This window comes from Aulonocara sp. 'chitande type north' Nkhata Bay, linkage group LG6 (genome assembly GCF_057382095.1).
Source record: "Aulonocara sp. 'chitande type north' Nkhata Bay isolate Kocher_YH1m ecotype deep benthic linkage group LG6, A_spYH_male_GT1.1, whole genome shotgun sequence".
Taxonomy (NCBI): domain Eukaryota; kingdom Metazoa; phylum Chordata; class Actinopteri; order Cichliformes; family Cichlidae; genus Aulonocara; species Aulonocara sp. 'chitande type north' Nkhata Bay.
The window spans coordinates 27,137,706-27,155,608 of record NC_141349.1 but is presented as its reverse complement, the minus strand read 5'-3'; the positions used below and the strand labels follow the sequence as shown (position 1 = coordinate 27,155,608).

Sequence of the window (17,903 nt, the reverse complement as noted above, 5' to 3'; positions counted from 1 at the left end):
ACTTTAAATCTGAGGAGTCATTTAATCCCGGTTAGGTAAAGGTTAAATACAAAAATGAACCTTTAGCTTACACGAAACGATGTGATCTGTTCTTAAACTTTTGCAGTGTCGTGTTTCCTGATCTAAAATACAGGGAAAAGTTTAACATTTTGTTGACGTCCTCCTCTGTAATTTGAACACTTTGGGTGGGCTGTATGTATGACACTGTTGTAGTTTCTAACAGCTAGCAGAAAAAATACTAATAAGATAAAATTAATTTTGTGTGCCTAACTTTCTTCACATTTTGAGGTATCTTGGGCCTTCTTAAAAAGACACAACACTTGTTTCTCTCCTGCACTATGTCAGAATCATTTTGCAGCTAATCTAAATCAGCCTGTGTAACCCTTTCCCCCCTCATAGTTATGGACGAGTTTACACGGCAGATCCCTACCACGCTGCACTTGCCCCAGCTGCCTACGGCGTTGGAGCCATGGTAAGTCCACGTAGGGCGTGAATACTGTTTTGTGGTCTGTTCGCAAGAAAATGTCAATATTTTTAGTATTAATCAGTATTGTTTGAATATGTTATGTTGTAGTCACTGATTAATATGTATAATAGTGTTTATGCAACTAAGAAAGAGCCTGAATTAAGGAAAAATGAGCAGTTTTATTTTACCAATGTGTATCTGGCATAAGGGTTCTGTGTACTTTTATTAGGCTATGCGTACACCAGCAACTCGTGTTTGACAAATCAATTCGTTTTGGTCTTTTTCTGTGATGTATTGACGAAAATGACGAATCACAGCTTGAAACAACTGCAATTCTGACTCTAGTGAACGATTTTATTCACTAAGTGTTCCTTTTATTGCTTTGTAGGCTACGCTGTACAGGGGAGGCTACAGTAGATTTGCTCCCTACTAAAGACACTACATTTCCCAGGAGCTCCTCTCTTCCATTGAATTACTTTGAAAGAGCTCCCCCTGTTGTCACGGAGGTGGACTGCACCCAGTTTTAAAACGTGGACTTGACCACAAAGAAGATATTTCAGATCCCACCCCAGAGCAGTCCCACGTTTTCTTATATACGCTAATACAGAAATAGAGGAATGCTGTATTAAAGACTGAAGGATGGCCTTAATGTTAAAAAAAAAAAGAAGAAGAAGAAGAAGAGAAAAAAATAAGACTTAAGATGGCCTCCTTCCCTATTGCACGGCTGTATTATAGTCTCCCCTTCTTATTCCCTCTGCACTCAGCAGCACAAGATTTGGGACAGAGCCCAGATGTTCTTCCAAAGGCTGCATGTGGATAACTGACACTTAAAACAGCCGTCACCCGTGTGCGTGTTTGTGTGTGTGTGAGTGCATGAAAGAGCCGAGCGTTGTGTGGCCTGCACACGCTCTCCGCTGAAGGAAAACATCAGGGCAGTAGGAAGAAAGACGGTGCGCAGAAAGAGCACCGAGAAAACATTCTGAACCAGAATGACGAGTCAAATGATAAAACCACCCACGGATGGATTTTATAATTCCTCCTCGACGTGGGCGGATAGTAAGGAGAGGATTTCCAATCCCGCGGTGTTCTTTCTGGCAGAGGGAGACTGAATGTGGCAGCTTGGAGAGATGATGTGACGGTTTATAACGCTATAGAAATCACGTCCGAAAGCTGAAGGAGGGAGGGTTTATTAGAGCTGTTCCTTACCTCAAGTTTTCTTAGTATGTGGAAATGGTAAACCTTTAAACTTAAAATTGTTATATGCAAAGAAATTAGTTTAGAGAGAAAAAAAAGTTACCAAATTATTATTATTAATGATATTTGTAATTGTAATTATTCTCATTATTACTCTTATAAAACCATTCTTATGTTTGAGTCAGCAGCCGCTGCTGTCATGGATTCAACAGTGAACCCTGGGGTTAAAAATCATTAACAAAGTACAAATATGCTGTCAGGTATATGAAAACAGCTTATATCCGTGCACGGGACTTCACCCGACACTACAAACATGGCAACACTACACAGAAGAAGAAGGGGGGGGAAAAGGTTCCCGTTTAGTGGAGTTTACACCCAAACTAAACCCTGGGGTTCAAATAGTGGTTGGTCCTTTTAGTGTAGGAATATATTATTTGGATCCCCCTCCCCTCATATTCCATCTTTTGTAGAGTGTCCAGCAATGGATGAGTCTTCCTGAAACATACTTCTGTTGGTATTGTGTTTAAGATGCTGCAGCAGCAACTGCTGAGCAAGAGAGAGAGATTCAGTTAGTGAGTTTGTAGTAAATATTTAAATGCAAAACACAATTGTGCATATTTCTATTCCATTGTATTCTATATTTCCAAAATGTGGCTTTTTTTTATTTTTGGGCTTTTGTTTTTGTTCCAAAGATTTGTAGAAAGCACATTTTTCTGCCGTATGTATAAATATATTATCTTTGTTATTGTTATTATCATAATCCTACAGCTGTTTTTATTATTTACTTTCATCTTCTGTGTTGTTCCTTGTCCTGTAAGGTGCAAGGACATTTTCAAGTGACTTTGTTTTTTCTCTTGGGAGTAAAGTTCTTCAGCTGGAAAGCATAGCTGGTTGGGGACAAACAAAGGTATGCGTGTCACACCACCAAACTTTTGTCCTTTTGGTTGACTATTCAGTCATTTTTTGTTTGTTTGTTTTTGATTGATCATAGGATCTGCTAGCTTGACATTTATCATATTTCAAAATATACAGTAACACTTTTTTTTGTGTACGTGTGTCCATGTTTTGCAAGCGACTGAGCTATTTGGAATGAGTGAACATAGGCCTGTAGCACTTGAGTTAAAGCAGTCTGTATTGTTTTGGTTTGAAATCTTAATGATTCCTTACATTTCACTGGCTAAATCTGTCAGCTTGGCTACTCTGGATTTGTTTGAAAAAAGTGTTATCGCTCATACATGCACAGGTTAAGGTTCCTGGCGAAAAACAATTTGTCAGCATTGGGATATGAAGTTGTTTTTATCCATCTTCAAAGCTACCTTTTGTGTTTTCTGCTTCTCACAATCAGGAAAACATGCTTTTCATTAACATGCTTTTTTTTCTCCCTTTCTTTTAAATGTGCTGCTGTTGGATTTTCTCAAGTCATTTAGTGTTACTTTAAAAAAAAAATCTCCATATTAATGTAGAATGTGCTTCAGACACTTTTAATTTTTCTTTTTTTTAAAAAAAGAAAAAAAAAAGGCACTAGCCAAAGATGCTAACAGTACCCAGCATGTTCTGGCTTGACATGTGCTACACAAAATACTCTAAGATGGACTTTTGGAGCCACTGAAGGCATGGACAAACCAGCATGAGCGATACTTGTCGAGTTATATATAAAAAAATAGTTTTGCATGAATCTTGTGTCTTTTCATATTTGATTCCTGAGCAGCAGAGCCCAGCTGCGTTCTTCTTTACCACTAAACTCCATGACAGGCAGCTAGCGAATCTAAGCTAGTTAACGCATCAAAGAGCACAGTGCTGTTTGGCAAAAAGGCCCGGTGACAAACAAAATGGCTGCCGCACAAATGACACGTGGCAGCTTCATTTTTTTTCCTGTCGTGGTTTTCTTGCCAGTGTATTATAGTAAACTATGTGGTCATCCTTCATAGTTGCTATGGTTTCTCAATGGACAGTCCCCTTTCCTCTGTCATGTCTGTATTCCCCCTTGACTGCCATTATGTTTTTTTGTTATTGAATGTCCATATAAAATGTTTTATATAAAAATGTTTTGTTGTGATTGAACTTCTCAGATTGTTTTTTTCTTTCTATGCATTATTAAAGTGGTTGAGTCTTATATTATAGTGCAGCTGGCAAACCCGGATGCAGATTGACTTTTATTGTCCACACTGGCCACTGCAAGCAAACTGTAACCATGATACTGTGTTCATGATAATAGGATGAACATGATGGTATCTACTATAAATAAGCATCATTATTTATTTCTACTGTCCAATCAATTTATTCCACAGTTTGTCACATTACCATCGCCTTATTTCAAAATGGAATTCATTCATTTTTCATCCCATAATGACAACGTGAAAAAAGTATTCACAGCCATCTCAGTGAAACTCAAAATTGAGCTCAAGTGCATCCTCTTTCCACTGATCGTCTCTCAGATGTTTCTGCAACTTGATTGGAGTCCACCTGTGGTAAATTCAGCTGATAGGACGCCTGTCTATGTAAGGCCTCGCAGTTGATAATGCATGTCTGACCAAGCCATGAAGTCCAAGGGATTATGTGTAGACCTCAGAGACACAATGTATCGAGGGAGAGATCTGGCAAACGCAACAGGAACATTTCTTCAACAGTGACAGTGGCCTCAGTCGTTTGGAGTTCGGAACCAACAGCATTTTTTCCTAGATAGGAAGGCCCTTTTACTAAGGTAGAAGGTCCTTAGTCAGGGAGGTGACTAATAACCAAATGGTCATTCTGAACCTTCTATAAGGGTACCCATTTCTGCAGCACTTCATCAATCCGGCTTGTATGGTAGAGTGGCCAGACGGAAGCCACTCCTCACATAAAAGCCCAACGGGAGTTTGCTAAAAGGCAACTGAAGGTGTCTCAGACCATGAGAAACAAAATTCTGGTCTGATGAAATAAAAATTGACTTTTTTTTGATGTGAAGAAACCAGGCAACCTGGCCACTACCACCTATAGTGAAGCATGTTAGTGGCAGCATTATGCTTTTTGACAGAGGACCAGTCAGGGTAGAGATGAATGCATGTACCAAGCTTGTAGCGTCATTCTCAAAAATACTTAAGCTTGTAATTGCTGCCAAGGTCCTTCAACAAAGTATTGAGTAAAGGCTGTGAATACTTATGTACATATTATATTTTTTGTTTTTTATTTTTAATACATTTTCAATAATTTCGGACAAACCTTTTCACTTTGGGATTATGGAGTATTGTGTGCAGAATTTGGAGGGGAAAAATAAATGTATCCATTTTGGAATAAGGCTGTAACATGACAAAAAGTGGAAAAAGTGAAGTACTGTGAATACTTTCTGGATGCACTGTACTGTAGGTGTATCTGTTTCCACCAGAAAATCCACATTCAACTTTTAGCTCAGTTTTGGTCACAAATAACTCTTGTGAATTGCATTTGCCACTGCCATTTCATTAGGTACAGCTGTTCAACTACTAGTTAATGCAAATATCTAATCAGCCAACCACACTGCAGCAGATCAGTGCATTTAGGCATGCACATACGACCAAGAAGACCTGCTGAAGACATAGTTTTGGTGACAGATGGTCAAGATGGAATTAGGCTTGAAACAGCATAAAAACACTGATCCATTCTGTCTTGATGGTTCAGACTGGTGTTGGTGTGAGTTCACTCTTCTCAGATGGCCTGAGGAGTCCACAGATTTTAATCGACTAGAGGACCTTGGGGATGTGCTGAAGATTCCTATCAAGGATGTGCAGCAACAAATATGCAGCCAAAGGGGGCAAAATGTAGTCCAACCCAACACTAGCAAGGTATACCTATTAAAGTCTGGTCAGTGAATCCGGCTCTTCTCATCTGTAAACCCAGTAGTTTGACTGAAACATCAAAGCACTTGGAGAGACACACACAAATCAGACCTCCCATCGTTTGCTGACAAAGTCAAGTGACTTGTTAGCATGCTGATAAGGATTTTACACTGGATGAGTGTGCTAGAAGTAAAATGACACTATCACAGATTTTAATGACCAACGAAGAATTATTTCAGTTCATCCAATCTAGTTGAGGGCCAAGGAGCAAAGCCGGGTAACCATCTATTTTGTTTTTATGTTTTTTTGCACATCTTCTTACTTTTTTCTTTCTGCTATTAAACTCTATGTAGACTAAAGATATAAAATTCGGGTCACTGTCTGACCTTCAAGCACTCTCAAGCCCTTGAGTGAAGCTGAAGGTGGCTTTAAAAGCAAGTGTATTCTTCCGTTCTTTGGATAAAGCTGATCAAGCATGAGCAAAATTCTAGTTTCAATGGGCTGAATTTATTTCCCCCCAGTCACAAGATGAAGTGGCAGAGACCATCTTCAGATAAAGCCCCACAAATGTCTTATTTTCATTTTACAAAAACAGTGTAACTGTCCACAAGGTTAAGGTCATACCTCATCAATCCTCTCATCTATTCCCAGAAAGTTGATCGTTCATCCTATTTGTAGTGTTTTTAGTGGGAAAAAATGCTTTGTTCAAATGAACACAATTTACTTTCTGGGATTTCCTGTTATTGAGCATGCACTGAGACTCTTTCACCTAATAAACATTTTGACTCCATTTTGAAAAAGTGCAGGCCTTAAACTGGGTCTAGATTCTCACAGGCTAAAAATTTGCAATGAATTTTCACAGCTTACAGAGATAATCTTCAGACAAAACAGATGGTTTTGAGAATCTTCCACAGCTAATTTGCAGACCACTGAGGCTGATTTAGTAAATACAAGTGAGGAAAGTGGAGGGTTTTTTATTTGTTGTTGTTGATTTAATTTTTTAAATCACAATCAGAACAACCTGTGATTGTGCCCAAGTGTTTGGTTGGCAGTATTTGTGAAATACTTTGTTCATAACCTCAAATAGCAACCTGACAGTCATTGATATTACCTGGGAATCATAACAAAGGTCCATAAACAATGTTGTGCCATATCATTGATTCAGTGGATTACTGGATAAGTGAAAGCTTTAATCTTGTGTTGAACACAGGAAGAAAAGAAAAAAAAAAACGAGGATCACAAATATCCATGGAAAGCAGTCTGTGTGATCGATATCTATACATAAAATAATACATTTCTGTCTGTTTGTCTGTTTCTTTGTCCGCATACTACTCCTACATGATCAGGAGTCGAGCACCCAAACCCGACTTGCAGGCCCATCTTAGGCTTCATAAGGTTCTTATCTATATCAGATTTCATGACATAGCCACGTTGCCCAGCAACCACCTATCAAATAGCTATAAATGACCTATGGGAGCTATATAATTTTATATAATTTACGTTAACAAAACTAAATTTTTTCATCATATGTCATGAAATCATGAGGTTCCCTTGCACGAGTTTGTGATAATACATGTAACTAATGTTGAGATGTTTAAATCTCTGACGTTGTCTGGCTCGCATAAATGTTTGTTTTCTTTGATTACCTTAAAAGTATAGTATCTGTTCAAAAAGACACAAAGGTTTTTATAGGGGAAAGTATTTATTGACATAACTTCCATTCCTACATTAATAGCATGTGCAACATTACATTCATATTTCATAAAAATAAAAATATTTTTATTTATATATTCATCATCATCTGTACATTAAGAAAAAATAACTCCAAAGAGGTGGAGGACGGGCGGAGCGGAAAAGGCAGAAGAGAGAAGGTTTAGTGATGATGCAGCTGTGAGGAAACTTGCTTTCAACATATCTGAATGGTCTCTCAGAACAAACAAACCAGCACAAAGTACAATGGAGGGAGTTTGGAGGAGCAGGTTGACACACCTCAGTGAAGCATATATAAATAAATAAATGTACATAGAGCTATTTAATGTAATATATGATAGCTTTGACACATAGTTGGATCAACCTTGAGGATAGAAGGTTTTGTGTAATTTTTCCCAAACTACATATGGGTGTAACAACCACAATAAACTTCAAGTCGGGATTTGGGGAGGGGGAAAGCCTCCTGGGCTGTGAAGTGAAAGATAAGAGGACTGAGTGGAGGAAAATTAGTGCAGGGAGGTTTATAATTGAGGAAAGGGCACGGGAGGGTTTCTAGACGATTCCATATTTCGCCAGGTCGCTGAGCTCCATGTCCCCAAAGGCTTCCCATGGGCAGACCACTGTGAAGTCTGTACCGAGACCCTCCATGCCGGGGATGTCGTCTCCGAATCTAAAAAAAGCAACAAAAGTATGTCTTAACTCTTGACCTGCTTTCACTGTGTATCGTTTAATGAGTACTCAATATCAGGTGTGTCAAACACAAGGCCTGGGTAAGACTCCAGTCCAGCCCACTGGATGCCATCGAAGAATATGAAGGAGGGGTTAGATTTGGACTTTTAACTGTATTTTCATAAGTTTTACACCTTTTCCCACTGATACACACCTCTCCCATAATATACCAAAATAATGAAGTAATATAGAAACTATTAGTATATTTTATTATCTACAATAGAGATTTCTGAGTTTTAGAATGGGTAGTTAAACTTCCTTAGACACTTAAGATCAAAGTGGGGTGTACATGGCCCACGATGTAAATTGAGCTTGGCGTCCATGCTCTGTACTATGCAAAGACTATACTCGAGCAAGGATTTCATGTGTCAAAGAAAGCAGAAGAGTTCTGTGATTGAAATACTATCCCCTGTGATTGTTTAAGTATTGTGTTGCAAATGTTAGTCCAACAGTCGATGTAACTGTTTTGAAACTAGTTTAGCAAAAATAATCCAATCGATCACAAGTTTGATCCGAATACCCGTGAAATTAAATATTCACGAGCCACTGCTTTAGTCTTCAACACTGTTCTATTATAGGATGTGGCAATATGATTTTTAAATGTCATCCCTCAAGCTAAAATGGACTACTATCTCCTAACTGTCATGCGCTAGCTTTAATATTTAGTGCGGTTGGAGCGTGAAGTATTAGAAATGTTGTGCCGTGTCTTCCTCTCACCCCTTCTGGCCTGGTTTGGGGGCCTTGCTCTTGAAGGTACGGGCTGTCCTCTGTTTGAACTTGGGAGGTGCCTTCTTGTCAGCAGGTGCAGGTGCGTCTGCCATTGTTTATGATCTGAGAGAAAAAGAATAAACAGTTAATCACTTAATCTTGGTGTTTAAGACCATTCGTCGTCCTCCTCCTCTTTGATGATATAACACTTGCAGCTTAGATCAAATTATAAACCAAAGCTACCATAGCACCTTAAGCTTTGTTACACCATCAGTGGCTATTTTTACACCTTGACTTTTGAGTTCATGTGTGGTCAAGTTAACACGGCATATATTTAGAGACCAGGATTTCTGCTAATTCTGCTGTTAGACTGAAGGTTAACCTGCGTGGTGTAAATAATAAGCTCGGGTATAAGGGGATTTGACCTGAACAACAATTTCAGTCTACTTTAATCTGGTCTTTTCTTGGCTCAGTTGACTGTGTCATAGTTAAGCTCATCAGTGCTCCTGATTACAAATGTGCTTTGACCTCACTGATGGACTTTTGTAACAGCAAGCAGATTAACTCCTAAGTATCCCACCTTTATTCAACTTTTTATAATGTAGTTACAACACCTTGCTGCTTTTTATATATATATATATATATATATATATATATATATATATATATATATATATATATATATATATATATATATATATATATATATATATATATATATATATATATATATACATACATATATACATACATATATACATATATAACATTGCAATTGTGTACAAAAACACAACTACATAAATAAATTAATCATTTTAAAGAAACTAATTAATGAATATTTTTTATTTGGTTTTCCGTAAAATTTTAGTACAAATTAAATAAGGCTATAGTGACAGGTGTTATAACATGCTGAAATAATAAGACAAATAAAAGAGTTAAAAGGATGCCAGTGTAAATTAATTTTTCCTTTTGAAGGTTTACTTGAAGGTTTTTGTTTTTTGTATCAAGGGGAGCGATATATTTCATAGGTTTCTGTTAATTTCGACATTATTTGCAAACCCCCCCACAAATAAGCCTCCCTTGGCTGTCTTACACAATTAAAAAAAAACTTATAATGACTTTTTAAATGCTTTTCTAAACAGCATTTACAAAATTGAAAGTATAAAGAAGAAAAAAATGATGTAAAGAAGACATACAGTGCACAAACTTTAAACTATAAAGCTTGAAATGATCTTTTGGTTTTATTTTTTTAGAAATGTGTAAAATATATCTCCAAAATAAAGTTCTTAAGTGACTCTTACTCTTTAATTCTTCTCTTAGTAATCTTCACTGCAGAATGGAAAGTCAACCAAAGCTCACAGCTGAGTGAAAGTCAGAGTTAGATCTTACCTGTTGTTGCAGTAGCACGGGTGGCTTCTGGATTATGCCTCTCTGGTCTGTTCGTGTTGTTGTAGTCTATGGCTTGCTCCCTGCTTATATACTCTCCCCTCTAATCCCTCTAACATGCTTATCCATAGCTTTTCTGTCCTATTTTTTTACAGCACGGTCTAGATTTTTCCCTTGATTAGCTTAGGGAGTGGCTTCATATGTTCACCCTAATGCGTCTTGCCATATAAAGACATATGTTCCTTATATAATGAAGCACAGCGGAGAAGAGAAACTAAGAGGTTCATTCAATGATATTAACCTGTTTGGGGCTTGATTCTGACTGTCAATAGAGGAATATTTTCTGGTAGATGCATTTTACCAAATACCTTTTTGTTAATCTACATAACAGTTGAGCTTGAAATCATAATCAGCTGATCGTGATCATTCTTAATTTGAAAAAACAAACAAACAAACAAACAATAAATTTGACCAAAAATAATAATAATAATAATAATCCAGTCCTGCCCAGAGCTTTTAGGCACTTCTTCCAGTATTAATCAGATAATTACATTTAGGGAAGCCCCAGAAAAGCTGTACAGTAGCCTTAAAGCTCAGATTTTCTTTCTTTCTTTCTTTCTTTCTTTCTTTCTTTCTTTCTTTCTTTCTTTCTTTCTTTCTTTCTTTCTTTCTTTCTTTCTTTCTTTCTTTTTATTGCCGTACATTAACTGTAAAGACAGCATTAGTGTGTTACTACCTGCAGACCACACCTGTCACATTGGTAATCATTCATTTAAAGGTCTACATACTGTACCTAGGCACAGTTCATGCCATGTGTTGAAGGATTAAAAGCTGAATAGCTAAGTGTTCTTTATTTGTCAGCATCTGATTCATCACCTGAAGAGAGTTCAGGGCACCTCTGCTCTTACATCACGTGGTGCTCCAGATCCTCTTGAAGCTATATCAGGACACATTTGTTTACAAATATTATCTCCAATCCATGAAGAGGTGTAAAATATTAAATTTGGGTAAACAATGGTAGAAGAAATGATGGTTACCCCTTCAGTACAGTGAAGTCAGTGAAGGGATGCAAAATTTTACCCTCATAAATATAACCTCATGAAACACACAGGAGGGTGATGAGATTGTGCACAAAATAATTTACCTGTACTTGAAGTACAGGTGATAACAGGACTGAAAGAATGAAACACAATCAAAATGTATAAATAATTTTCTTAACTGTCACAATCTAATTTCCATATTTTCTTTTTTGTTCAGCATCGCAGCCTGTTGACGATCACAGAGCCACATTGAGATGTTTTGAACTTTGTGACATGAGGCGTCATCCTGCATGTGAAGCAGCCATCGCAAGATGTGTACAGTGGTGAGGTGTTCTGCTGCTGTAGCCCATCTGCCTCAAGGTTTGACCTGCTGTCTGTTCAGAGATGCTCTTCTGCGCACCCTGGTTGTAACAAGTGCTTATTTAAGTCACACTTGCTTTCATGTCAACTTGAAGCAGTCTGGCAATTTTTCCTCCAACCTCTGGCATCAGCAAGGAATGTTTTGGTTTACCCGAAGAACTGCCCACTGAATAGTTCCTCTTTTTCAGGCCATTCACGGTAAACCCTAGAGACGACTGTGTGGGAAAGTCCCACCAGTTTGTGATACTAATACTCAGACCAGCTCATCTGGCACCAAAAGCCAAGCCAAAATCCAGAGTTACTTAAATCACTTTTCTTCCTCATTCTTATGCTCGATTTGAACTTCATCAGATCATTCTGATCGCGTCGACGTGAATAAAATCACAGAGTTGCTGCCACATGATTTACTAATTAGATATCCATGTTAGCAAGCAGTTAAATAGGTGTGCCTAATGAAGTGGCAGTGAATATTCAGTAAATGATTGCATGATTCAGGTAGAAACTGATGCGTGTGGTGATCGATGGGTGATTGATTGATAATGTAGCTATGGCAGTTAGATAGACAGGTATCTTTCTCCATATTTAGATTTGTGTGTTAATCACTGTCGCCCGCTGCTGCCCGTGAATGGCTCCTCTGTAGTTTGCTTCAGTTTGCACATTTACAGGCATGTCTATCTTGAAATACACCTTGTATTTATATCTCACTATCCTTTATCTCCTCTATTTGTGGCTGAGCTGGTTCAGAATAGGGCAGAGCTGGCACATCACAGAGCGAACATCTGAGTGGATTAGCAGCTCGGAGGACTTTAAAAACGGGTCGTCAGTCTGAGAGAGACACCACAAGTGAGAAAACGACAGACTCGCCAGACAGCATCAGAAAAACTCTTTGAGACTTTGAACAAAAGGTGAGATGAAACTGCAATTTTGTCAGCTCTTGTGCGAGGAGTTTAGGCTATTATTGCTTTGTATTACCTCAGATTCTTTTCTGCTTTTGTAACTACATCCTCACAGCAGAGAAAAACAGAGCACTGGCTTTACAGCTTTTCTTTTCCTTCCTGAGTATCACGCCTGAAATGGAGTTGAAATGAGACATTTCATAAGAAGCAATGCTTTGTGATGGCCTTTTTGTAAATACTGCTCAAGGCACTGTTGGATTGGATTTGGGTGAACTTGCTGGTTGAGGATTTTATTTCCAATGGTTAATGCACTCATAATTTAGTGATTTGCTTGGTTGTTTGCAAGCCTGAGTGTTTCCAGAAGGGATGTGCAATGACTCCTCTGTAAAGAGGAGATTATTGATTGCTGTAGCCGAACAAAGAAAAGAGGCAAATTCAGTTTTATTTCTATAACAACCTTTAGCACCAAGGCACTGGAACTGGTTTATGTAAGACAATAAAAGGCATGAAGAAACAGCATAAAAAAAGAAACCCACAGAAAGTGATTCACAAAGATAGAAGAATAAGCAAAACACATGCTGAGAAAAAGAAATTACAAGTTCTCCTCCAATAAATCTGAATTGTTAGTGGTATCTTTGCAGGAAATCAACATATTACTGTTATTTTTTAACCTGTTTTCTCTTTCAGGAACCAAACACAATGGCAGACGTCGCAACTCCCGCTGACAAGAAAGCACCTCCCAAATTTAAGCAGAGGGCCGCACGCACCTTCAAGAGCAAGGCGCCCAAACCGGGCCAGAAGGGGTGAGATGCTTTCTTTGTTTTGTTTTTAACATCACACGTGCAGCTTTTCTTCCATAACTTTGTCTTTCTTTCTGCTGGTTTTGCTCATCAAAGCTTGTTGTTTCTTCCAATTAGATTTGGAGACGACATCCCCGGCATGGAGGGTCTTGGCACAGACTTCACCGTGGTCTGCCCATGGGAAGCCTTTGGGGACATGGAGCTTAGCGACCTGGCGAAATATGGAATCGTCTAGAAACCTCAACTGTTTTCTTGGACCGAGTCCTCCTGTCTCTCACCTCACAGCCCAGCTTTCCTTCTCCTTCCCAAAATACCCATCCTCATATTCATTGTCCCTCATGTAATTTGAGATACATTGCACACAAATTGATCAGCTAGCAAAAACATTGCAGCATTTAGCTGTTTTTCTTCTTTTTTCCCCCCTGTTTACCCCTCATGTGGTCCTACTGTCAATTAAGCAGCTAGAACTCTACGACCTGCACAGAGGAGGCAGATTTTGATGTTTTAGAGGTTTGACCTGAAAACAAACCCCCTCACACTCTCTTTTGTCTCATGCACTTTGTCACCCAACCCTCCCCCCACTTTTCCACCAATGCTCCATCGTCCTTTCCTACTTTTCCTAATCCCCAGCTTCTCTTCATCTCCCGAACCCCTCACTTTCATCTCTAATAACCCATGCAGAGAAAAAATAATATAAAAATGAATAAAAGACAGTTTGATATCTGTGATATCTTTGGACTGTTCTTCTTAACTCATCTACCACCTCTGCTCGCCAAAGCTGCTGATTAACATTGCACAGTCTATTTTGTGTATTAGCAAATTTCCCTTGTGTTTGTGTGTTTGTGCTTTTTTTTCATTATTATAATGAGAAAGTCTATAATTCACAACCCGCCTGAGTGAATTAGATAAATCCTATATTTTCTCAGTAAATGGAAATATTTTTAATGAACTCAATAAATGAGAATATTTTCCACTAACTACGTGTCTTTGTGTCTTAGCTCATATTAACACCGAAGGTTTAATTTAGGATTTTGCACACAGCAGTACAATAACCACAGACTCTGGTCTGATTCATTTGCAGGGTATAAAACGGTAAAATCCACAGTTATTAACTCAAATTGTTTTAAAAATAAAAAAATAATAATAAAATAAAACAAAACCGGCTTCAGGGATAAATTGTGAGCAAAAAATTGAAGACGAGGAGCGTAACTGAATATACTGTTTCCATGGCAACCAGACCTACTTATTCACAGAAGCAGTCTTTTGTTTTTTCTTCACCAGTGCAGAGAAAGGTTTGATAAATGAACACTGCAGCAAAGGTCGTGTTAGGTTAGCCGATCAGCATCAATTAGGCCGTGCTTACTAACGGCAGATAAAAACTAAAACGCACGTGTGCAAACAAATTAGTTTGCTTTTTTAATTTTTTACAGATTAATATTAATTTTATTTATAAATATTAACACACAAATCTGAACTGGATAAGCAGAAGGGAAAGGATGGATGGGTGGAATTAACACTTATGCGTTATTGGGTCTTTCATCCAGAATGGGATGGTATCCTTTTATTGGTCAAACAAGAGGAAATAGAGTGTGGTGCAACAGTTTAGGTTAACAAATACCACAAATAGCTTTTAGAATAGAGAATTGAATAATCCTTTAATTGTCCCACAAGGGGAAATTTGGTTGTATCAGCAGCAAAAAAACCCCCACACACATACAAAAAAGAACAGGACACAGAACAGAAAACACAATTTTTACATATTTACATCATGGACAATAGTTACCAGAGCAGAGTACAGTACAGTTGTTAAAATTAGTGTACAGATAGTGTGCAAACAGAGCAGGATACTGAAAGATGTTTAAATAGTTAAGAATATTTAGAATAATTAGAAAAGTGCAGACTGTGTATTGTACCTGTGCATTAAAAAGTAGACATGTAACTTCCAATAAGTTAGTGTATATATAAGCTGAGAAAAGTAATGTGCAGTTATAACAGTAGAAGTTGTAACAGCACTGATGTAAACATCTGTGTTTGTTGGGAGCAGTTTTGATTGTACAGTCTGAGAGCTGCAGTCTGACACCTGCTATTTCTCAGGTAACTTCATACACATTGTGGCACAAATTAACAAAGATATGTAAATGAAATCTATTATTTATATGAGAATGCTTCACCTGTAAAACAAGAGCACACTGAGCACTGCACAGGTAGGCTGCGTCAGGTATTTAAGAGAGCCTGCCTCAGTTCCTCTTTCTTTCTTTCTTTCTTTCTTTCTTTCTTTCTTTCTTTCTTTCTTTCTTTCTTTCTTTCTTTCTTTCTTTCTTTCTTTCTTTTCACCGTACATCCATTACCATGACATACTGCATGACAAATTGGTTAGTGAAACTTTTATTAATAACACACGAACAACAACAGTAAAATGGTTAATTTGTTGTTGTTGTTTAAATACAGTTATGGTTACACACACTCTCTCCCCACCTCCTTTACTTGTAATTTTAACTTTAACCTTTTTTCTCTATTCTGATGCTCGGTTTGAACTTTAGCAGCAACTTGACTATATCTATATGCCTGAATGCAAGGAAATCCTGCCATGTGATTGGCTGATTAGATATTTGTGTTAATGGGCAGTTAAATGGGTATTCCTAAGTGACTGGTATATTTCACACATTAGAAATTCTGTTAATAGGATGTTGTGTCAGGGTTTTGTCTGTGCTCATGGAAGACAGAAATAGTTTTTAAAATGACTTAAGCGTGTCTACTTGTTACTTAATTACACTGTATTCTGAGCAGCATTTAAGCTTCTCAGTGCGACTTTGCAGTGCAACATTTTGCTGCTTGCGTGTGTCTGGTGCTTTTTGTTGGTGCCAGTGACAGTATGTGTGAGGCCTCCGGATACTAATGTGCTTTTGTGTCACTGCATCAATTAACTGTTCGAGCCTCTGAACTGTGAGCAGACAAAAGGGACACTGCCTCGTGTAATGAGGCATAAACATAACAAACATCAGTCCAAAGCCTTTGGCCAGTTCATTAAAAAGAGGGCCTGCAGCAGAGACACGGCTATTTGACCACCAGAGCTTTAGTCTGCAACAAAACTGATCTCATCAGAAGCGGAGTATGGGTTAGTCACTGTGAATATGAATGAATGAAAGTAGTAAAAATAAAATGGACAAAACCTCAGCAAGTTAAAAAAACTACTAACTTTACCTGCAGCAATAAATGATACATTTCTAAAATTCGAATAATTTTCAAAGCCTTGATGCGTTTAAAAAAAATCCATGAATTTACATGAACATTAGGGGAAAGTCTGCAAACTTTGTGAGCTAGAACTTCTTTAAAGTGCCACTGGGCAAAATATTCAAGGTCTTTTTGACAGTCAAGTATTTTTTAACATTCAAGCATTCAAAGAGAATTAGAAAAAGAAAGCACTAACAAACAAAACTGTGTTACTCGTAAAAGGCAAATGTGAGCTGTTTAAAGACAGCCATGTAAGATAATTAAGTCTTAATGGTGTTAATTGTCTTAAGCTTTGTCAGTGTGGCTTCCAGTTCGCCTTAAACTGCTTTTTCAAGTGCAGCTGAGTGCACCTTAAGTTGCTTTTTATAGGGGGGCTCGATGCAGGCGCAGCTGCATCATCAGCATCAGCATCGGGCGACTGTTTCAGGTGTTGTTAATGAAATAAAAGCAAGTTTCTGAATTACGTCTTACAACATTTTTTGGTTTTGCATTTGTTAAGCTCAGCTAAGCTCAGAGTGTATTTATAGTTACGTGGAGCAAAAATATCCTCTACTGTCTTTTTTACAGGATTACACTCACAGACAGTCTGTGCAGTGTACAGAGTACACCTTGTTTTGTGTTCTCATTAAGAATATATTATTGCTGAATCTACAGATGTAAACTGCAAACTGCTAGTGTGCAGTGAACCTGACAATGCAACAAAATTTAGCCTCTAAATGCCCTGAAGCATGGACAAAGACCACCATATGCAATATGATGCATTTGGCACTAATGGGCAAACCTGAAAGTGTCTGCTGCATCAATTTATTTGATATATGCAACAAAAATATGAACGATTCTCACTGCTGCAAGATCATATACCTGAGCCACAACCCTGTCAGTCAAACTGCTTCCTACTTCTTCCACAAAACTGAAAGGAGGAGCATTGTATCCAGAAATGTCCCCAAATTTCTAGTTTTTGAGTGCTACAGGCAACTGTTGGAAGCAATAGTTTGCAAGTGTATTAAGAAGCAAATCTGTCACAAACTGCAACCTGTACATCCAAGAATCACCCCCACTCCCCCAACTCTATATGTATACTGTTAAGTTATTGAAATGACACAGTCTCCCAGTGCCGGGAGTACAGGAAGGGCATCCAGCATAAAAATCTGTGCCAAATCACATGTGCAGATCCATCCACTGTGGTGACCCCTTAGACATGCTGTTTGCATGTTCTCCTGTTTCCATGTTGTTTCTCTCCAGTTGCCTCCCGGATGCGCTATGATAGCTAAGATGGGCTCCAGCTCCCCCACGAACCTGAGTTGGGTAAGCAGAAGAAAATGGATGGGTGGGTGGATGAACCACATGAAAAGCAGGGACTATTGTGGAGGCAGTTATCTTAAACACTTTGTTTCTTCCCAAATTTGATCTGCAGGGCTGGAATGCAGAAGGTAAGAACAAGTGCAGTGAAAAACCTGGAACCTCTCAGGTGATTCATGCTATGTACTAATCAGCAGTTCCCCGTTTGTCACTTTGTTCTTTGGTCTGGCATGAAGGCGTGACTCTTCACTCTGTGACCAGACGAGCTGGCAGCTTTCGTGGCTGTAACGAGA

At 38.2% G+C, this 17,903-nt stretch overlaps 3 protein-coding genes across 10 annotated transcripts in view; 2 read left to right on the top strand and 1 right to left on the bottom strand.

Moving 5' to 3' along the window:
* The window catches only part of rbfox2 (RNA binding fox-1 homolog 2), a 43,342-nt gene extending 39,637 nt beyond the window's left edge, over positions 1 to 3,705 (top strand). For 7 of the 8 annotated variants that reach the window (XR_015129903.1, XM_086295983.1, XM_086295982.1 and 4 more), the window contains 2 exons: positions 400 to 472; positions 855 to 3,705. Coding sequence is in view for 6 of the 8 variants with exons in the window: in XM_086295983.1 (XP_086152109.1) it covers positions 400 to 472; positions 855 to 899 (118 nt within the window). In the remaining 2 variants the exon portion in view is untranslated. Of the gene's footprint in view, positions 1 to 399; positions 473 to 854 lie in introns of those variants that run through there. The other variant, XR_015129902.1, reaches the window with a different exon arrangement.
* Positions 3,706 to 7,134: 3,429 nt separating this feature from the next.
* LOC147327953 (retinal cone rhodopsin-sensitive cGMP 3',5'-cyclic phosphodiesterase subunit gamma-like) lies at positions 7,135 to 10,139 on the bottom strand. Its single transcript, XM_086295987.1, has 3 exons — positions 9,988 to 10,139; positions 8,608 to 8,721; positions 7,135 to 7,831 (listed from the first exon to the last, which is right to left on the bottom strand). The coding sequence occupies exons 2-3, from the start codon at positions 8,709 to 8,711 to the stop codon at positions 7,714 to 7,716; spliced, it is 222 nt and encodes a 73-aa protein (XP_086152113.1). The 5' UTR covers positions 8,712 to 8,721; positions 9,988 to 10,139; the 3' UTR covers positions 7,135 to 7,713.
* Positions 10,140 to 12,138: 1,999 nt separating this feature from the next.
* Positions 12,139 to 13,808, top strand: LOC147327952 (retinal cone rhodopsin-sensitive cGMP 3',5'-cyclic phosphodiesterase subunit gamma-like). The gene is made up of 3 exons (XM_086295979.1): positions 12,139 to 12,289; positions 12,968 to 13,083; positions 13,198 to 13,808. Exons 2-3 carry the CDS (start codon positions 12,980 to 12,982, stop codon positions 13,313 to 13,315), a joined length of 222 nt encoding a protein of 73 aa, XP_086152105.1. The 5' UTR covers positions 12,139 to 12,289; positions 12,968 to 12,979; the 3' UTR covers positions 13,316 to 13,808.
* Positions 13,809 to 17,903: the final 4,095 nt, after the last annotated feature.